This window comes from Abramis brama (assembly GCF_963993115.1).
Source record: "Abramis brama genome assembly, chromosome: 2".
NCBI classification, from domain to species: Eukaryota; Metazoa; Chordata; class Actinopteri; order Cypriniformes; family Leuciscidae; genus Abramis; species Abramis brama.
The window spans coordinates 12,812,207-12,832,344 of record NC_139964.1 but is presented as its reverse complement, the minus strand read 5'-3'; the positions used below and the strand labels follow the sequence as shown (position 1 = coordinate 12,832,344).

At 36.4% G+C, this 20,138-nt stretch overlaps 2 protein-coding genes across 3 annotated transcripts; one reads left to right on the top strand and one right to left on the bottom strand.

Moving 5' to 3' along the window:
* Positions 1-301: 301 nt before the first annotated feature.
* Positions 302-2,867, bottom strand: LOC311077936 (uncharacterized protein; the record flags this gene model as incomplete). Its single annotated transcript, XM_084106581.1, has 6 exons — positions 2,803-2,867; positions 2,330-2,689; positions 1,497-1,544; positions 1,285-1,398; positions 1,126-1,166; positions 302-559 (listed from the first exon to the last, which is right to left on the bottom strand). Exons 1-6 carry the CDS (start codon positions 2,849-2,851, stop codon positions 302-304), a joined length of 870 nt encoding a protein of 289 aa, XP_083962707.1. The 5' UTR covers positions 2,852-2,867.
* Positions 2,868-11,484: 8,617 nt separating this feature from the next.
* LOC311077713 (B-cell receptor CD22-like) lies at positions 11,485-19,490 on the top strand. Of its 2 annotated transcripts, XM_084106321.1 has the most exons (9): positions 11,485-11,561; positions 11,844-11,898; positions 12,380-12,727; positions 12,826-13,074; positions 17,704-17,946; positions 18,034-18,121; positions 18,270-18,315; positions 18,617-18,867; positions 19,105-19,490. In XM_084106321.1, exons 2-9 carry the CDS (start codon positions 11,853-11,855, stop codon positions 19,160-19,162), a joined length of 1,329 nt encoding a protein of 442 aa, XP_083962447.1. In that variant the 5' UTR covers positions 11,485-11,561; positions 11,844-11,852; the 3' UTR covers positions 19,163-19,490. The 2 variants fall into 2 exon arrangements, with proteins under 2 accessions (XP_083962447.1, XP_083962446.1); XM_084106320.1 differs by lacking the exons at positions 11,485-11,561; positions 11,844-11,898 and having other exon boundaries at positions 11,914-12,736.
* The last annotated feature ends 648 nt before the right edge of the window (positions 19,491-20,138 follow it).

The window sequence follows — 20,138 nt, the reverse complement described above, 5'->3', positions numbered from 1 at the left end:
AGGTGTCTTCAATGTTGCCAATAAAAAATAAAGAGTTCTTAATTCATCTTTGACGTCTGTCTGTTATTTCAATATTTTTGTTTAAAAAAAAGTAAATTTTACTCATTTTAAATGGTTAACTTTTAATGAATTAATTTGATTAATTATTACTCAATTCTAATTTGTTCAATTTAATTAATAATATTGCTTGTAATCTGTTGCCACAATTTTATTGAGTAAATATAGAGTATTCATTTTTACAGTGTGGATTATCGTAGCTGTCAGAGGAATCTAGGGTTTTGATGAGGCTGTTGATGAGGATTCAGTGATCAATAGTGTGATAGATCGCCTCTTCTTGAGCAGAATCCGCTGTTAAACTCTGATACACGTGACTCCGTCTACTGGCGTTCAGTTCTGTGTAGATCTGATCTTGTGTTTGTGCTGAAACAACATCTGTGTAGTAGGAGTGTGTGTCGACCGCTTCTGTGTTTGTGTAATCCAGGTTTATGGGTCTGTAAAATTCCTCTTTATCACGTTGAGCTTTGGATGAGTCTGGAAGCCTTATTCTCTGGTAGTCATCCTATATAAAATAAATAAATATAAGTTATAAATCATAAGCAGATGACGGCTAAAAATATACACTGTCTTCTTAAGAGTCTATGATTGGATTATTATGATTATTATGTTTCTAGCATTTTATATGTTTGGCAACAGTTCTTCTAACCCTAACTGATGGAGTGTGTGGTTTTCATTACTTAAACAATCATGAAGGAAGACACATAATGGCCATATTCCAGAATGACAATGTCAAGATTCATCAGGCTCAAATTGTGAAGGAATGGTTTGGAGGGGCATGAAGAATCATTTCCACACATGAATCGGCTCCTCTGAGTCCAGAGTTTAAACTCACTGAAAGTCTTTTAGGATGTGCTGGAGGAGACTTTAAAGAGTGCTGGACTCTTGCATTGACAATACAAGATCTTGACCAAAAACATCACAACAGTTATTTCCATCCAGAGATGAATCTTGATATTGTCATCCTGGAATATGGCCATGATGTGTATAATAATAGTGTCTCAATGATTCTAAAATAACACTGATGTTAAAACAACGTCATTAATTATGAATGAGATTTGCTGTCGTCACCTGAACTTGGTTTGATATTGTCCTTTGGTGAGGAGCAGAACCTGATAAGAACATAAATATGTAATTATCAATTTATTGAAATATGCAGGGACTCTTTCAGAACTTCAACAGAAGATGTTTTGAAGAAAAAGACATGTTCTGTTAGTGCTGTAGTCTCACCTGAGTTACTGTGACTGCTGTGTTTCAGGACTTGAAACAGACCAAACAGAAACACGAAAAGCAGAGCGCAAACACACATCAAAGCCACAATCATCATGAACCTGGGGTAAGACTCTGTTGATGCAAACCCACAATGAGTTGACTGAAAAAAGCAAAACCACATGTGTGTGAGTGTGTGTGTATGTGTGTGTGTGTTTGTTTTGTAACCTCACCGCCAGCTTCTTCCGGGAACAGGTCTGTGGTTTGTTCTTGTGGATCCCCTGCACAGAAAACAAAAGCGAAAGGACTATAGTTCATCATCTGATAGTGCATCAATATATAGTTCATTCAAACCTCAGCTGGCATTCATTCACCACACATTTGAGTGAATTCAGTTCTCACAGTGACTCATTATGAGACGTGTAAGAGGAAGATGACGCTATATCACATCCCATCTGAAACCAGTCTGAGTCTCAGTGGCACCTCAACAATCCCTGTAACTGTTGAACGGTCGTGTTTCTCAGCGCAAATGATGCCGAACAGATCGAGATCGCATTAATAATCGATCGGGTTGATGACAAATATACAATAAATGGATGTTTTTTTTTGTCATCAAGATATTAGATGTCACAGTCTGTGTGATGAATCTGTATATTCAATGTCTTCATGGGTCAATTTGCATGAGCTCTTAAAAACCACAGGTACAGTGAAATAAGGGCTTTTTGAAATAGTTGTACATGGAGCTTGATTATTTTTATTTTTTCCACAACGGTTAAACGTTTGATGTTTAGACAAATGAAGATGTTTAAGTCAAGTTGCCTTCATTTATATAGCACTTTTAACAATATAGATTGTTTCAAAGCAGCTTTACAGTGATACTAGGAGATTACAATAACAGAGATTGTTTGGCTTTGCAGCAGCTCTAGAATAAAGTTATTGTCCAGCTAAAGTTAGTTTTGACTGATTCACTTCCGTTGCAAAGATCATTACCTTATGGGTACCTTATGCTCATATATATTAAGGATATTCATTAGGACGGATAGTCTTCAGCTGTTGTGAATCTCACCTTTGCTGACTGTTATCCAGATCTCAGAGGTAAAGTCAGGCAGGAGATCGATATCTACACCACACCAGTACTTCCCCGAGTCTTCTGGAGCCAGTCTAGAGACGAGAGCTGTGAGAACATGAGCGCTGGTGTCGTCCAGAAGAGCCAGTCTCCCTCGTTCAGACCTCGTGTCTCGATGAGTCGTGTGAACACACTGAGGATCTCTCGGAGAAAACCAGCCGCTCATCTGACAGAAGAACTTGCTGTTGTTCTCGTATGTTTCAGGGTATCTGCAGGAGACTGAGATGTTGCTTCCCACAGATCCAGTGACGGTAAGAGCCAGTGAGTTATTCATCAGCCACAGCGCTGACAGAACAAGCACTGCTGACAGAGGCAGATTCAGAGTTATTAGGCTGAATTGTGGTGTTTATCAATGACACTGAAGAGTAAAAAGTGCAATTCTTACTGATTTAGTGTTATGACAGATATCATACCTGAGAAACTGATGGAGGAGACGGTTCTCATGACTGTCCACTTGAACATCGACTCCCACTACCTGTTCTCACACTACATACTAGATAGATATTGTGTGTGTGTGTGTGTGTGTGTGTTTATAGAGTTACACTTCCCTAATGCACATGGATTAACACAAACACAGTGTCAGAAGTATGATCTGAAAAACTGCTCCCTCTTCAGGACAGTGGAGGTAAAGTCTGGCCATCCTCAATGTTACTCCATCCATCCATCATAGTGGTGCCTGATTATTTTATATAAGGGAATGAAATTACATGTTAATGCCCCATCCATCCATCCATGCATCCACATATTTATTTATTCATTCATTCATTCATTCATTCATTCATTCATTTCTTTCTTTCTTTCTTTCTACACAGCAAAATCCCCAGTGTTAAATCAACACTGCTCAGAGCAAATATGGTCCCACTCTACATAGTGTTAAAGTAACACTAAAGCAGTGTTAAAGTTAATGAGATAATTAAGTGATTAATTGAGTGATGACTGAGCATTAGTGATGAACACCTGCAGTTAACAAGCAGAATCACTGAAGGAAAGAGAAACACAAGAACTACAACAGACTTTTAGTCACAGCCTTAGATTAAATCAACTAAATATAAAACGAAGAGATTAAATCTGTGAAGATCTCAGCAGAGGAGGATTAAACAACTCCACAAACAGCATTACCAGCTTCACTTATTACTAACCAGACTGACTTTATTTCTGTCAGACGTCTACAGTTCTGTTTGAGAATTAACAGAGGTTTAGATGTTGATGTTTTAAAATCACCATTAAAAAATCACCATTATGGTGAACAGTGTTGCATTTAGTTGCGCAATTTGACTCTTGACTTCTTATGGGAGTTTATGGTCTTTGTAACCGTGTTTACTAAAACACATAATTTGTTGCAAGGAAAGCCAGAATCAAAGACAGTCAGGTGATAGACCTATAGTTTTCAACATCATAAAGTTTACAAATTTTATCATTGACTGAAAGTGGTTATTTGTTATTAATATATATTTTTATTAACATTGACTTCTTTCTTCAGATCAGGCATCAAGCTTTTTTTTTTAATTCTTTTTTTTTAATTATTGGGAAAGTATATCTTTGGACAAACACACAGACATCAAGAATCCACATATGAATCTCAACAATGGTGACATGCTTTTTATGCCGCAATGCATTCTGGGAGGCACCATAGTATAAAACGCTTGGCTCCCAGCATGCATTGCAGCATGAAGCATGTCACCATTGTTGAGATTCATAAGCTGCTTCTTGATGTCTGTTTGTTCCTAAAAAAAATCTAAATAAAAGAAAATAATAATTTTCCAAAAAAATTCAGCAATGTATATAAAAATAAAAATGTCTGCTCTTTATCAAGAAAGGTGTAAGCTATTTTTTAATAACAAATGACAACTTATGATTAGGGTAATTATTATAAACTCAATAATTATTATAAACTCATTATTATAAACTCACTCTACTTTATAATAATGAAAACTACACCACCTGAACAACTTTGTTTTTGGCATTCTTTGTTACAAATTATGTACTTTGATAAATACTGTTACAAAAGACCAAAATTGTACTTAAAATGCCACGATTCAAACTGCCCAACTAAAGGAAACACCGATCACCATAATGGTGGCCAAATATTTTAAAACATCAACATCTAAACCTCTGTTCACAGACATATGACAGAAATAAAGTCAGTCTGGTTAGTAATAAGTGAAGCTGGTAATGCTGTTTGTGGAGTTGTTTAACCCTCTGAGGTCGACAAACGCGCGGGCGCGTTTTGCTGGATTTTCTCCACACTGTAGCACTATAAACTTAAATTTCTTCGTCATTTATGGTCATACAGAAAAAAGAAATATAAAAAAAGAATCTGTGATATTTCTACTTTTGTGTGTGTCCACTTACAATCAAATCAAAACATTGTGCTTTTGTAAAATAAAGAAAATAGACAGGGTGTGCGTTCTGCCTCTCCGTCGCGGTGAACTTTTTTTTCTTGAGCACGTCTATAAACTGAAACAAAACTCAGCGAATACTTGTCACACATTTATGAGCCATACACCTTTATAAACATTTAAGTGTGTACTTTTAAATGATCGGATTCAAAACGAAAACAAATATTCTCTGTTTAAGTAATTTGTATAAAACCAACAAGATGTCCAGCTTCTCAAACGCTTCCTAATTATTTTTTAATTTACCACGCCTACTCGCGCAAAAGATATTCACATGCAAATCTCCACATGGAACGCGATCGCGCTCATTACCTCAACAACAAAACACTTCACTTCACTTTTCGTCGAGTTTGAAAGACGTGCCTGAGCTTACATTGGATTTACATCAGAAGAAGAAGAACCCGATTTGAAGACAAGAAAGATAAAGAAAGATACTTACATATTAGTTTGCTATTGTTGCATAAATTTCACATTGCAGTTGAACTGTTGCTAGATATATGGTGAATATTATAATATTTAGACCCGTGTTTACTGTTACTGTGTTTGTGGATATCTGCTCAAACGTAGATATGTATATGGTTATGGGATTAATATCCTGCCATGATTCAAAACTGAAAATAAAGTTCTGAAAGGTTGAAACTAAGTGTTCGAAAACTCAAAATCTTACAAAAAAAAGTTTTGCAAGATCGAAAAATAAGTTTTGCAAGCTTGCAAAATGTAAAAAAAATAAAAAATATCTCTGCAAACATTATGTTGTTTTTGAGATTTCCTTCTTCAGAACTGCAACATTTTTTTACGATGTTGCGCAAACAATTTTTCAGAGTTTCAAATTTGTCAGTGTTCTCCCACTGTATTAGTTTGTTTTCCAGGTTTGAAACCTTGTAAATGGTGATCTGAAAACTGGTGTGCGAATGTGTGAAAAAAAGTTTTGAAACTCTGAAAACAGAGTTTTGCAGGCTTGCAAAGTGGTAAAAAAAATTAAATCTCTGCAAACATAATATTGTGTTTGAGTTTTCCTTCTTCAGAAGTGCAACACTCTTTTTTACGGTGTTGTGCAATCATTTTTTCAGAGTTTCGAATTTGTCACTGTTCTCCCAGTGTATAGTTTGTTTTCCAGATTTGAAACCTTGTAAATGGTGATCTGAAAACTGGTGTGCGAATAGGTGAAAAAAAGTTTTGAAACTCTGAAAACTGAGGTTCGAAAGGGCGCAACTTATTACATTACATTACATTTGCACTCCTATTGCAGACTATTTTTTCAGAGCTGAGTTTACAACACCCACTTTGCGGAGATACGCCCTCACAGTTGCGAGCTTGCGACTCACGTGATTTGTGGCAGCGTTGTCACGCAGCTCTGCTCTGAAACTCTGAAACTCAGACTGAGCGAAAATGAAGCTTTGCAACTTCGCAACTTAAAAAAAGCCTGGAGGGAGGGCCTTCTGCTCTTGGCCAATGCTTTGCTGTCTGCTGACGTACAGTCCAATCACAAGTCGTATTTACTGGAAAGGTGGGATTGACCGCCTGCTCCGCCAATGACGAAAGCGCACAGGATACGCTAACAGGATGCACGGCTTTTTAAAAAGTTTATTTTATAAATTATCTTTAAAATAGAATATTCTGAAAAAGTGACGTTTCCATTTTTGCTGATTCACATTGGTATCAAAATAGGTAAAACGCATTTCAAAGTTACACACACCATTATGTTTTTGTAAAGATCACATTAGTTAACTGTAGGCCTATAAATTACAATCAGATTATAACAGATTATTATTTGATAACACCATTCAAAAGAATATTCAACATGAATGCCCCATTATGTTTTATGATTATTATTTGTTTTTTAACTACAATTGTATTCATAAGTTTTGTTGGCTTTTTTATTGGCCAGCAGCAGTCCTTAAACAAACATAAAATACACATAATATACACTAAATATTTTTATATTTTTGCCCCATGCATTCATGTTGAATATTTGATTTTTTTTTTTTTTATGCTTGTTTTGCATATTAAACTTTTTATAAATGCCACCTCTGATGCAGATTCTGTTTTCTCTGCAGTGGGAACAATTTTTTTTGTTGATACTAGTCAATTTGATTGGTAAAAGTAGGCTAATATAGTGACTTAAAATGTATAGAATTTGACTTGAAAGATGACAGTTAGGGGGAAATTGCCTTTATAAATGTTAAAAAAAATGCAATGAGAATCAATTTAAGATTATTGGTTCAGAATAAATGACTTTTACAACACAACAATTGAACAGTTTACTGAAGTTAGTTATTGCACCAATACAGTACTTGAGATTTTATTATAATATTAGGCCAATGTACATGACTGAGTCGCTCGCTGTGTGAGGAGAATGATTTGCCAGCTGAGGAAAGTGAGTCGCTCGCTGTGTGAGGAGAGTGAGTCGCCAGCTGAGGAAAGTGAGTCGCTCGCTGTGTGAGGAGAGTGAGTCGCCAGCTGAGGAAAGTAAGTCGCTCGCTGTGTGAGGAGAGTGAGTCGCCAGCTGAGGAAAGTGAGTCGCCAGCTGAGGAAAGTAAGTCGCTCGCTGTGTGAGCATAGACCAATGCTGAGTCCCAATTCGCCTACTTATACTACGACCTAAAAGTATGTACTTTTTTTGTGAGGAAAAAGTACATACTTTTGAGTGTGTAGCAAAAGAGTATGCACGTTCTGGGACATACTTCGATGACGTGAACTTGAACGTGGTTGCCTAGTTACGCACACACCTCGACTGTTAACAAAACATTTTACATTTCATTCATTCTTACATGTCCAATATAATTACTATTCCCAACTTTTTTCCACAATACATTTACAATGTGTTTTTCCAAATTGAGGAGTGAAGCAGGGCGCCGTCGTCGTAGATCAACCAGACTGTCGTTTGTGAGGCGGCTGGTTCTGACGTCCATGTGCAAATGTGTGTAACGAAAGCTACTTATTTTCGTTAAAATATTTAAAGTTTAAAGTGTAACTATTGTTTAACGTATTTTATACTTAATCTTATACTTATGTATAATACTTAAAAATACCCCGATGAAAATGAACCATGCTTTTACTATAGTAAAAGTGTAGTAACGATGTTTCTTTGGTTGGACTGATAAAGTTAACATTTGTACAGACACAGTATTACTACAAATAAGTAAGACAGAAACATCAAAATAAATACATAAAAAAAGACACTTGCATGACACTACTAGAGCCTTTTTATTTATTGTTTTGTAGCCTGCAATGAGGCGCTCAGTATCTTCATCGGACCCTACAAGATAAACACAGTAGGCTACTTATTTTGGCACAACATAAACCCATTAATATTACGAGACAATAAAATATAACTTTTATTAGGGTTTAACATTTGAATTCTTACACTTAAAAACTGAGGGCGCATCTCCGCTGGTGCATCCGACTGCCAGGTTTACATCACCACCATCACCGCAAAGCTCCTCCCGCACGCACGCAATGGGTTGTGGGCAATATTAGCCGTTAGAGTGTGCATTGATCTGCACTTCGAATTCTAACCGGAAATAGTAGACCATCCGGGTATCTTTGGAATACTCTTTTCAACATACTACGATTTGGGACGTACTAATTCTAGTTTCGCATACTATTTAGGACGGATAGTATGCGAATTGGGACTCAGCACTTGTGTGAGGCGAGTGAGCATGAGAATTTCGAGAGTGAGAATTTCGTCATTGGCGGAGCAGTCGGTCAATCCCACCTTTCCAGTAAATACGACTTGTGATTGGACTGTACGTCAGCAGACAGCAAAGCATTGGCCAATAGCAGAAGGCCCTCCCTCCAGGCTTTTTTTTAAGTTGCGAAGTTGCGAAGCTTCATTTTCGCTCAGTCTGAGTTTCAGAGTTTCAGAGCAGAGCTGCGTGACAACGCTGCCACAAATCACGTGAGTCGCAAGCTCGCAACTGTGTGGGCGTATCTCCGCAAAGTGGGTGTTGTAAACTCAGCTCTGAAAAAATAGTCTGCAATAGGAGTGCAAATGTAATGTAATGTAATAAGTTGCGCCCTTTCGAACCTCAGTTTTCAGAGTTTCAAAACTTTTTTTCACCTATTCGCACACCAGTTTTCAGATCACCATTTACAAGGTTTCAAATCTGGAAAACAAACTATACACTGGGAGAACAGTGACAAATTCGAAACTCTGAAAAAATGATTGCACAACACCGTAAAAAAAGAGTGTTGCACTTCTGAAGAAGGAAAACTCAAACACAATATTATGTTTGCAGAGATTTAATTTTACCACTTTGCAAGCCTGCAAAACTCTATTTTCAGAGTTTCAAAACTTTTTTTCACACATTCGCACACCAGTTTTCAGATCACCATTTACAAGGTTTCAAACCTGGAAAACAAACTAATACAGTGGGAGAACACTAACAAATTTGAAACAAATTTGAAAATTGTTTGCGCAACATCGTACATTTTTTTTGCAGTTTTTTTGCAGTTCTGAAGAAGGAAATCTCAAAAACAACATAATGTTTGCAGAGATATGTTTTATTTTTTTTACATTTTGCAAGCTTGCAAAACTTATTTTTCGATCTTGCAAAACTTTTTTTTATAAGATTTTGAGTTTTTGAACACTTAGTTTCAACCTTTCAGAACTTTATTTTCAGTTTTGAATCATGGCAGGATATTAATCCCATATATGGTAACCATAATGTTTTATATTTGAGCGCGATCGCGTTTGAATGTATCAAATTTTGGATCGTGATCGCGTTTGAATGTATCATATTTTGCAGCGCGATCGCGTTTGAATGTATCATATTTTGCAGCGCGATCGCGTTTGAATGTATCATATTTTGCAGCGCGATGGCGTTTGAATGTATCATATTTTGCAGCGCGATGGCGTTTGAATGTATCATATTTTGCAGCGCGATCGCGTTTGAATGTATCATATTTTGGATCGTGATCACGTTTGAATGTATCATATTTTATCCAGCACTGCGCATAGCTTATGCCTACAAGGCACAACAAACCTGGTGTTCACTGTTCATTATATTATATATTGTTGGAAACATTTGTGTGTGTGTGTGTGTATTCTGTGAATTTTAAAAAGCAATTTTAACCAGAAAAATCTAAAATGTATTCCCAAAATCGTGCAGGCCTTTCTCTTGATGTCAGTATGTTCACTTTTTTTTTTCAGGGCCCAGATGCCACTGAGGACTTCAGTGAACATGAACATGGTAAAGTGAAAATCAAACACCTTGGAAATGAAAGGTATGTACAATGTTTTTAGGAATGGCACAAAGGTCTCTGTCTTTGGATCATTGTTTTCAATAAGAGCTTTTTTGGCATTTGCTGTGTGTATCTTTGGACTATGTTGTGTTGTAAATAAATCCAAACAATTTAAAAGCCATTCTTTTTTTAAATCTCCTCATTTACAGTATTGTGCAAGGTTGCTCAGAATGACAGGGCCTGATACCTCCTAATAGGGCCGTTAGGGGAGGGTCTTTGTCTTTCTCAGGTGAGAAAAGCTTACATATTAATGAGCTCTCGCATAAGGCTTTTTCACACAAAACACGTCGTAAATTTTTTAAATCAATATATTGTCTTATCTGAATGAGCAATCAGGGTGATTTTCACATAGTTTTAGAGCAAATATTCTAGGCTACGTGATACAATTTTCAAAAGTCTTGTGAAGAAATAATCAGTATGGGTTTCATGGCCTTATTTCAGTGAGAATTTTTTTTTGTATTTTCACAAACCATGCATAAATGTCATTATCTCAAAACTACAAACTTTTACATACATGCTGCTGATATATTATTGTAGCAGAGTTTGTGCTGAATACAGTGTAATCAGACTTTAGCCATGAAAATGTCACAAGTAACAGAAATAACCAGAAATGTCAGAGCATGTCAGAACACCTCCAGGGCCCAGAAAACAGCTCAGACCTCAGAGGGTTAATCCTCCTCTGCTGAGATCTTCACAGATTTAATGTCTTCTTTTCTCTTCATCTGATTTAATGTGACTGTGACTGGAAGTCAGTTGTAGTTCTTGTGTTTCTCTTTCCTTCAGTGATTCTGCTTGTTAACTGCAGGTGTTCATCACTAATGTTCAATCATCACTCAATTAGTCACTTAATTATCTCATTAACTTTAACACTGCTTCAGTGTTATTTTAACACTCTGTTGAGTGGGACCATATTTGCTCTGAGCAGTGTTGATTTAACACTGGGGATTTTGCTGTGTTTCTTTCTTTCTTTCTTTCTTTCTTTCTTTCTTTCTTTCTTTCTTTCTTTCTTTCTTTCTTTCTTTCTTTCTTTCACCCACAAAATGATCAACCCATTCCATTCATCCATCATATTGTTTCCTGATTCTATGGGAAGGCAATGGCATGTTCCTCCCTCAACTAGGTGTAAATACTAAACATGCATGTAAACACACAGTTTAAATCTTATTTTGTAAACACTGTCTTTAAAAATGAACAACTGCTCATCTTAAAGAAAGAAGATCACTTTTGCACACCATCTAATCATATTGACAGGAGAGCTTCACACTGAAAGTTTCATTTGATATTTGTAATGTAAGCTCTATAGTCAAGCTTTTAGATATTCGTTAACCAATCCTTTAGAGAGAGTGTTTTATCTTTTTTCTATTTGCAAGTGGTTTCATTCGGGTTGTTCCTGTCTCGGCGTGGGGAAGGTTGATCAGACTTTAAAAAGAGGAAGGAAAAAAACTGTAAAATAGCAGAAGAAAGTTTTCAGCTTGCATTTGCACTTCACTCTCCTGGAGTCTGTTATCAGCGGCTGAAACTACAAAACGGTAAGAGATACACTTATTCAGTAATTAATATTGTCTAACTAATTAATCTCCACACAAGAAAATTGGAGTGAGAAACATTTTCTTTCATAATAACCTCTGTTAGATGACTCATGTGTTCCTGACGTTATCTTTAAATGAGTTTCATCCGTGGAAATCTACTAACAGTGAAGATTGTAAAGTATTTGTATCTTTTTTGCAGTGTTTATAATGCAATAAACGGCTGTTGTTATAGTTTTGATGAAATGAAAGATGACATATTGAACTGTTGTGTACATTATTTAGTTTCCTGTGATGTCACTGATGACTCTTGCTCTGGTGTTTCTGCTCCTGATTCCAGGTGAGTCTCTCCTGTAAATGACATACGAGTTCATTACTAACTAAGAGTAAAAGGTTTTGGCTAGTTAGCATGGATCAGTTAGCACTGCTGGTGCCCCAGGAAATATAGCACTGGTAAAATATCTACTATAATGGAGGGAAATTTCAGTGATTTATTTGTTGCTTCTAAAGAAAATGGTATTATTCAGGTTATGCTGATATAATGCTAACTGATGAAGCTGATAACATGTAGAGCATAACGTTTTTCATGGTTAGTGTTCAATGTTCTGCTTCCTGCATTTCATCACCTTCTGTCTGATGGCTGTAGGTTTTACACAGATCACATCATAAGTGTAATTCTTCATTTATTAACACTAGTTTTGTAAAGAAAAACAATTTTTAATGAAAGTTTATGGTCCTGTTTAACTCATACTGTAGATGGGCATGTGTGTGCTTCTATTGTTGTTTCCTATCCTTGTTGCCTTGTGAATTTTGTGTTTCAGGGGTTTCTAGTGATAACTGGAGTGTGAGTTACAGTCCTTCACACATCTGTGCACTAAAGGACTCAACAGTGATAATGAGCTGCACTTATAAATACCCTACTGGACATCAGATTGAGAAAGTGTTCTGGAGCAAAACAAAAGATAAAAAGAAAGATGAAGAGTTTCCAGATCTGTCTGAGGACCCTGAATACAGTCAGAGGCTTCAGTATCTGGGAGATCAACAGCAGAACTGCACCGTCAGACTGAGTCATGTGACACTGAAGGATTCACACATGTACTATTTCAGATTCATCACTGACAAAGATGGAAAATGGATTGGTAATCCAGGAGTGACTCTTACTGTCATCGGTGAGTTTGGTGAGGTTTAGCTCTTCTTCTGTGCATTATGTTGAATAATAATCAGTGTATGACAGCAGCACTAGATATAATGTGTGTGTTGTGTTCAGATCTTCAGGTGGAGTCTCCTGAGAGAGTGACAGAGGGAGATTCAGTCACTCTGAGATGTAAAAGCAGCTGCGCTCTGACTGACAGAGCAACATTCATCTGGTACAGAAACTCACAGCCATTAACTGAGAGAAGAGACAGAAACAATGAACTCCTGCTGCAGTCAGTCAGAAGAGAGGATTCAGGCAGATATAGCTGTGCTGTAGACGGACACACTCACATCTCTCCTGCTGTTCAGCTCAATGTCATGTGTGAGTATGTTCTTTAAAGTTTTCTTTCCAAAGCCAGTAGAGTTCACTCGTCCCTCCTTTTCTTTAAAAATGATAGTAATTGGGGCTAATATTTAAAACATTTAAATGCTCACTGTTTCAATAATACAGTCACAAAACATGAACAATATGTGTGATTTTAACATTTTATGTTATATTCAATTTTACACACCGTTGTCATGACAACGCCACACCATAAACACAACACACTACAACAGCTGTTCAAATAATGGTTTAAACACATTTAAAGCTCAAATAATGCACATATTTGAACAAAATACTGATTGTAAATGCTTTTATGAAATAATAAGACTCACATTTATGCCTTTAAATCCTCCAAAATTAGGTCCATTCACTTCTATTGTAAGTACCCTCGACTGGTTACTTCCTATCGGCTCAAAAGAACAATTTGTTCAAGAGCCGAACATCACTAGCGCTTTCTACAGCCACACCTAACAATTATGTCAGCACTGATTTACTGACTACCACACACACAGAAAAAAGTTTTGTTTATTTTCGTTTTGGATATTTCTTAACCCTCTGGGGACCACAAACGCGCCCACGTGTTTTGCTCGTTTTTTTTTTTTAGCAATGAAAATAAACACTAAATGCTCTGTTAATTTTGATCTTTCATTTTCGTGTAATACAGCAATCGATCCTGTTCAGTTTCTATTTTTTTTCTGTATTCTCACAATACAAATAAAGTGTTTTGCTTTTTGACAAATAAAGAAAAATTAACATGATGCGATTTCTGCCTTCTCTCTGTCAGTAAACTCCCATTTGAAACGCGTTCGAAAATGATCTATAACTCTGCGAAAACCCACGGGCATAAAGCTTGAGATTGCATCTTTTAAATGAAGTCATTTATATAAAAAACAAATATTCTCAGCTTCTGTAATCTGTATAAAAAGAGAGCGACTCCTGTCGAGCTCATTACGAGCTAATTCACAGTAATGTGACCACTCCCCGGAGAGCGCGTGCTATTCAAACGCAAATTCTGAGAACTATTTCAGAGCTGTGAAACGCCCACATCAGCTGTAAACAAAGCGCGTCGCGACTCCTCGCGAGTGAGACATTATAGCCTACCTTATGGAGAAAAGATTCCTCAGAACAGTGCTGATGAGGAGCAATATCTCCTGAAATGAGGAGCAGATTCCGCTGAGGAGTGAGGTAGGCTGTTTTCTTTTCTCACGTGTGGAATAACGTTATGGAATAACGTTAGTGTAGGCCTATGTAAACCGCAAAAAGATGAATCGCATTTCTATAATATGACTCGCCTTTCTGTGAGATGAATGAAGGGGACATATTTGTAAAGACTGTTTAGCCTAAATATGAATCGCGCGTCTGTGTGTGAAAGAATAAACTGCTTTGCTATAGCCTACTGAGATGAGTAAAAATCGACTGGAATATGTTGAAATAAAATGTATTTGTATAAGCAACGTATTAAACTGCAAAAAAAAAATAAATTCATAGACTAAGATGTTAGATGTTCCAATGTTGGCTATATTCAAACTAATGAATACATATGATAAAATGTAGGCCTATAATCTTTTTTTTTTTTTTTTTTTTTTTACAAAGAAAGAGTACACTTGAAATATTGTTGAAATTGTAATTATTGTTGTAATTGTAACATTTTTAATAAAATAGCAAAACATATTTACAAGAGAGATGTAAGCGAAATCTTAAATGGTCAATATAAGTCTTCTTCTAAATACATCTTTTGTCCTTGCATTGTGGCTCAGTCAGTTTCACACCTGAGTGAATGGCTCATTATGCAGAGTGGGTGGGACATTCATAATCTAAGGTGTAAACTACTCCTCCCCCTCGCATATTGGCTTTCCAAGCAAAACCTGTTTTACACCATTTAAATCAATGTATTTTTTTTTGTGAACGATAAAGCAAGACTATTTTTACATCATTTTGAAGCTAGAACTCAAAGGGACAACATCCATTAGTCAAAAGTCTTGTGGACACATATTTAACCCTCTGAGGTCGACAAACGCGCCGACGCGTTTTGCCGGATTTTCTCCACATTGTAGCACTATAAACTTAAATTACTCCATCATTTATGGTCATACAGAAAAAAGAAATATAAAAAAAGAATCTGTGATATTTCTCCTTTTGTATGTGTCCACTTACAATCAAATCAAAACATTGTGCTTTTGTAAAATAAAGAAAATAAACAGGGTGTGCGTTCTGCCTCTCCGTCGCGGTGAACTTTTTTTTCTTGAGCACGTCTATAAACTGAAACAAAACTCAGCGAATACTTGTCACACATTTATGAGCCATATACCTTTATAAACATTTAAGTGTGTACTTTTAAATGATCGGATTCAAAACGAAAACAAATATTCTCTGTTTAAGTAATTTGTATAAAACCAACAAGATGTCCAGCTTCTCAAACGCTTGCTCATTACAGTTAATTTGGCCACGCCTACTCGCGCAAAAGATATTCACATGCAAATCTCCACATGGAACGCGAACGCGCTCGTTACCTCAACAACAAAACACTTCACTTCACTTTTCGTCGAGTTTGAAAGACGTGCCTGAGCTTACATTGGATTTAGGCTACCTCAGAAGAAGAAGAACGCGATTTGAAGACAAGAAAGATAAGGTAAGAAATTCTTACATATTAGTTTGTTATTGTTGCATAAATGTCACGTTGCAGCTGAACTGTTGCTAGATATATGGGGAATATTATAATATTTAGACCCGTGTTTACTGTGTTTGTGGATATCTGCTCAAACATAGATATGTTTATGGTAACCATAATGTTTTATATTTGAGAGTGATCGCGTTTGAATGTATCATATTTTGCAAGCGATCGCGTTTGAATGTATCATATTTTGCAAGCGATCGCGTTTGAATGTATCATATTTTGCAAGCGATCGCGTTTGAATGTATCATATTTTGCAAGCGATCGCGTTTGAATGTATCATATTTTGCAAGCGATCGCGTTTGAATGTATCATATGTGTTTACTGTGTTTGTGGATATCTGCTCAAACATAGATATGTTTATGGTAACCATAATGTTTTATATTTGAGAGTGATCGCGTTTGAATGTATCATATTTTGCAAGCGATCGCGTTTGAATGTATCATATTTTGGATGAAAGCAAAACGCACCAAACGGCTTCATGTTTTTATTATTATCTCATTTCATATCATCATAACGGATGGAAACATTTGAAGTAACATGATAATCAATATATTTTTCTCTAGCTTCTTTTGGAAGATTTATAGGCTGCTATAGGTTATTTATTGTTATTATTATTTTATCCGCACTGCGCATATACCTTATGCCTACAAGGCACAACAAACCTGGTGTTCATTATATTATATATCGTTGGAAACGTGTGTGTGTGTGTGTGTATTCTGTGAATTTTAAAAAGGAATTTTAAAAAGCAATTTTAACCAGAAAAATCTAATATTTATTTCCAAAATCGTGCAGGCCTTTCTCTTGATATCAGTATGTTCACTTTTTTTTTTTTTCAGGTCCCAGATGCCACTGAGGACTTCAACATTCACATGAGTCTCAGTACGTGAACATGGTAAAGTGAAAATCTTGGAAATGAAAGGTATGTACAATGTTTTTAGGAATTGTACAATGTTTTTAGGAATGGCACAAAGGTCTCTGTCTTTGAAGTGCTTTTTTGGCATTTGTTGTGTATCTTTGGATTATGTTGTGTTGTAAATAAATCCAAACAATTTAAAAGCCATTATTTTTTAAATCTCCTCATTTACAGTATTGTGCAAGGTTGCTCAGAATGATAGGGGCCTGATAGCTCCTAATAGGGCCGTTAGGGGAGGTTCTTTGTCTTTCTCAGGTGAGAAAAGCTTACATATTAATGAGCTCTCGCATAAGGCTTTTTCACACAAAACACGTCGTAAAATTTTTAAATCAATATATTGTCTTATCTGAATGAGCAGTCAGGGTGAATTTCACATAGTTTTGCAGCAAATATTCTAGGCTACGTCATACAATTTTCAAAAGTCTTGTGAAGAAATAATCAGTATGGGTTTCATGGCCTTATTTCAGTGAGAATTTTTTTTTGTATTTTCAAAAACCACGCATAAATGTCATTATCTCAAAACTACAAACTTTTACATACATGCTGCTGATATATTATTGTAGCAGAGTTTGTGCTGAATACAGTGTAATTAGACTTTAGCCATGAAAATGTCACAAGTAACAGAAATAACCAGAAATGTCAGAGCATGTCAGAACACCTCCAGGGCCCAGAAAACAGCTCAGACCTCAGAGGGTTAATATGTGTTTTGTGGTCTTAATTCAGCAACTTTCATTTAAATTTTTTCCAATAACCACGCATAAACATTATTCTCTTAAAAATACAAACATCTACATACACGTTGCTCGCATATTATGGTAGCCCTGTTTGTGCTATATAGAGTGAATTTACACCTTTGCCATTAACATGTTTATAAATAACTGAAAAAAGCACAAATGTCAAGGCATGTCAGAACATCTCAAGGACCCCAAAAACAGCTTGGTCTCCAGAGGGTTAATAAGTGACATGACCTTTTGGCACAAACATCCATGGAGAAATGTGTAATACAATTTAAAAATAATAATCTGATAATTGTTATTAGACCCACCCAGGAACGTCTCAGTGTTGATGAGTGGATCTAGTGTAATAGTGGAGGGAGATTCAGTGACTCTGAACTGCATCAGTGACTCAAACCCTCCTGCTCTGAACTTCAGCTGGTTTAAGGAGAATGAACCCTCAGCTGTTGGATCTGGACAGAGTTTCAGTGCACTACAGAGTGGACGCTTCTACTGTCAGGCTCACAATCAACATGGATCTCAGAGATCAGACGCTGTAACTGTCACAGGTGAAGCTTTTATTTTATAAAGGGTTCAAGACAGTTATAGTATGAAGCTTTGAGACTTAATCTGAACTAAAAATTTTAATCTTTCAGAACATCGTGGTCATGGCTGGCTCATCTGGTTGGGGATCACAGCATGCTTAGGATTCTTCATCGTCATCATCATTATTCTGTTTATAATGTAAGTTTTCAATAAAATCATTCTCAATTACAGTGAGTGTATAAATGTAATTCACTTTCAGACTAGTGCAGGTGGAAATGCCTCATGTAATGTGAGTAGTAATGAATCTTTAAAATGCAGCTTACAAGTTTATTGTCTGTTAAATCAGGAGAAAACGAAGAGGTGCTAAAGCTGAAGACCTCACTGAAAAACAGGTAAATCTTCCAGACACAACATGTGAAGAGTCTAGTTAGACGGGGCCATTCACACAAAACGTGAGAGACAAGTCAGTGGAATGAGAGACAAACCCCCCCAAAAAGTTTAGAGATGTGTTTTTAAAAGTTTACTGCATTTTAATTTCAGTGCCGTGTTTATAACGGTCATACACGTCGGTCTAGCACGAGTTTACATAGAAAAACAATGGAAAAGTAGTGCACTGAAATGGGAAACCGTGTTCTGTGTGAACAGCCTTTAAATGTGAATGATAAATAATATTTCATCCATCTTCCATTTCAGGACAATCTGTACTCTACCGTAACAGAGAGAGACGTTCATGTTTCTGAATCAGCCGATTGTGATGACGCTCAGTACGCCAGTGTTACTTCCAGCAAACCCAGAAGAGATGGAAATGCTCCTGAATGCAGAGATACTGAGGAGATCCAGTACGCAACTGTCCAACATCACAGAAAGACAGAGACGAAGAGAGCAGAGGAGAACGAAAGCCACTACGACAATATCAGGATCCGTCAGCCTGATTCTGTCCTGAGGTGAGAAGAACGAGCTTAAAGAGACAGTTCACGCAAAAATAAAACGTTTGCCATCAACTCACCCTCATGTTACTTTTGTGTTGATGAAAGGAGAATTTATAGTTCTTTAAATCTGGACTTTTTTTTAAATAACATTGTGTCCCACTGATGTTTCAGAAACATCTGAATTATTTAATGACTTTTATCATCATGTATTCTGATACATACCATGATTGTTGTTTTATTTGATGTTTTTAGGCTATCAAATGTGCAGACTGTGGAAGAGGCGTCTGTGATCTACAGCTGTGTCAAATGAGTAAATGAGACCATCATGAAGACAAAGGCCAAAACAGTGAACAATATTCTGAGAGTAGGGCTGTCAATTTATCATGCTAATTCACTCAGTTATTTATTATTCATTAAATAAGCTAAATAGATGTCAGGAATGCAGTATCTGTGGTCTTTTTCTCATTACAAGAGCAGAATACAAAGGAAAGAGCCAAAGAACCAACAACACATGTTTAGTGAGACTAAACACATTTTGTGATGTCACTGCTTGGTAATTTGTTTGTTAAAGTCATTTGAACTTTTGACTTCATGTGTTTTCTGTAAGCAAATAAAAAGGCTGTATCAGTTTTACCAAATTTAAGCTTGTGTGTGGTCATTTCTGGGTCATTGTAGACCTAAGCTCAGAATAACCTACTATATGTGATAGCTGGGTTAATATTAATATTTGGGCTGTTCTAACAAACTTGTGCAACAGTGGATAAAATTAAAGCTTTGATGAACACCTCAGTCTATTAAAGTCACCAGTGACGATCAGAGGTGGGAAATCCAGGGCCCAATGAGTAAAAGTCCTGCCATATGTTTATTCCACCCATAAACTCAGTCAGCTGATTTCACTAATTAGTTCTCTCTCCTGTCTGAATTAGCAAATCCAGGTGATTGGAACAAAATACTGAGGAGGACTTTTACGTTCTGAACCTGGACTTTACACCTCTGCATAGCAATGCCACATGTCAGCCAAGAGCAAAGAAATAAACCAGAACTGGACCTTATCATAGCCAAAAAATAGTAATTTCAGCCACAGCCTCAGATGAAATCAACTGAAGAGAAAAGAAGACATTAAATCTGTGAAGATCTCAGCAGAGGAGGATTAAACAACTCCACAAACAGCATTACCAGCTTCACTTATTACTAACCAGACTGACTTTATTTCTGTCAGACGTCTATAAAAGTTTTATTGAGAATTAACAGAGGTTTAACTCTAAAGTCCAGGTTCAGAACGTAAA

Coding starts and splice junctions, on each gene's coding strand:
- LOC311077713 (XM_084106320.1), top strand. CDS start 12,289: ATGGTCCTGTTTAACTCATACTGTAGATGGGCATGTGTGTGCTTCTAT. Junction 17,947..18,033: donor AGACGCTGTAACTGTCACAG/GTGAAGCTTTTA, acceptor TTAATCTTTCAG/AACATCGTGGTCATGGCTGG. Junction 18,122..18,269: donor ATCATTATTCTGTTTATAAT/GTAAGTTTTCAA, acceptor CTGTTAAATCAG/GAGAAAACGAAGAGGTGCTA.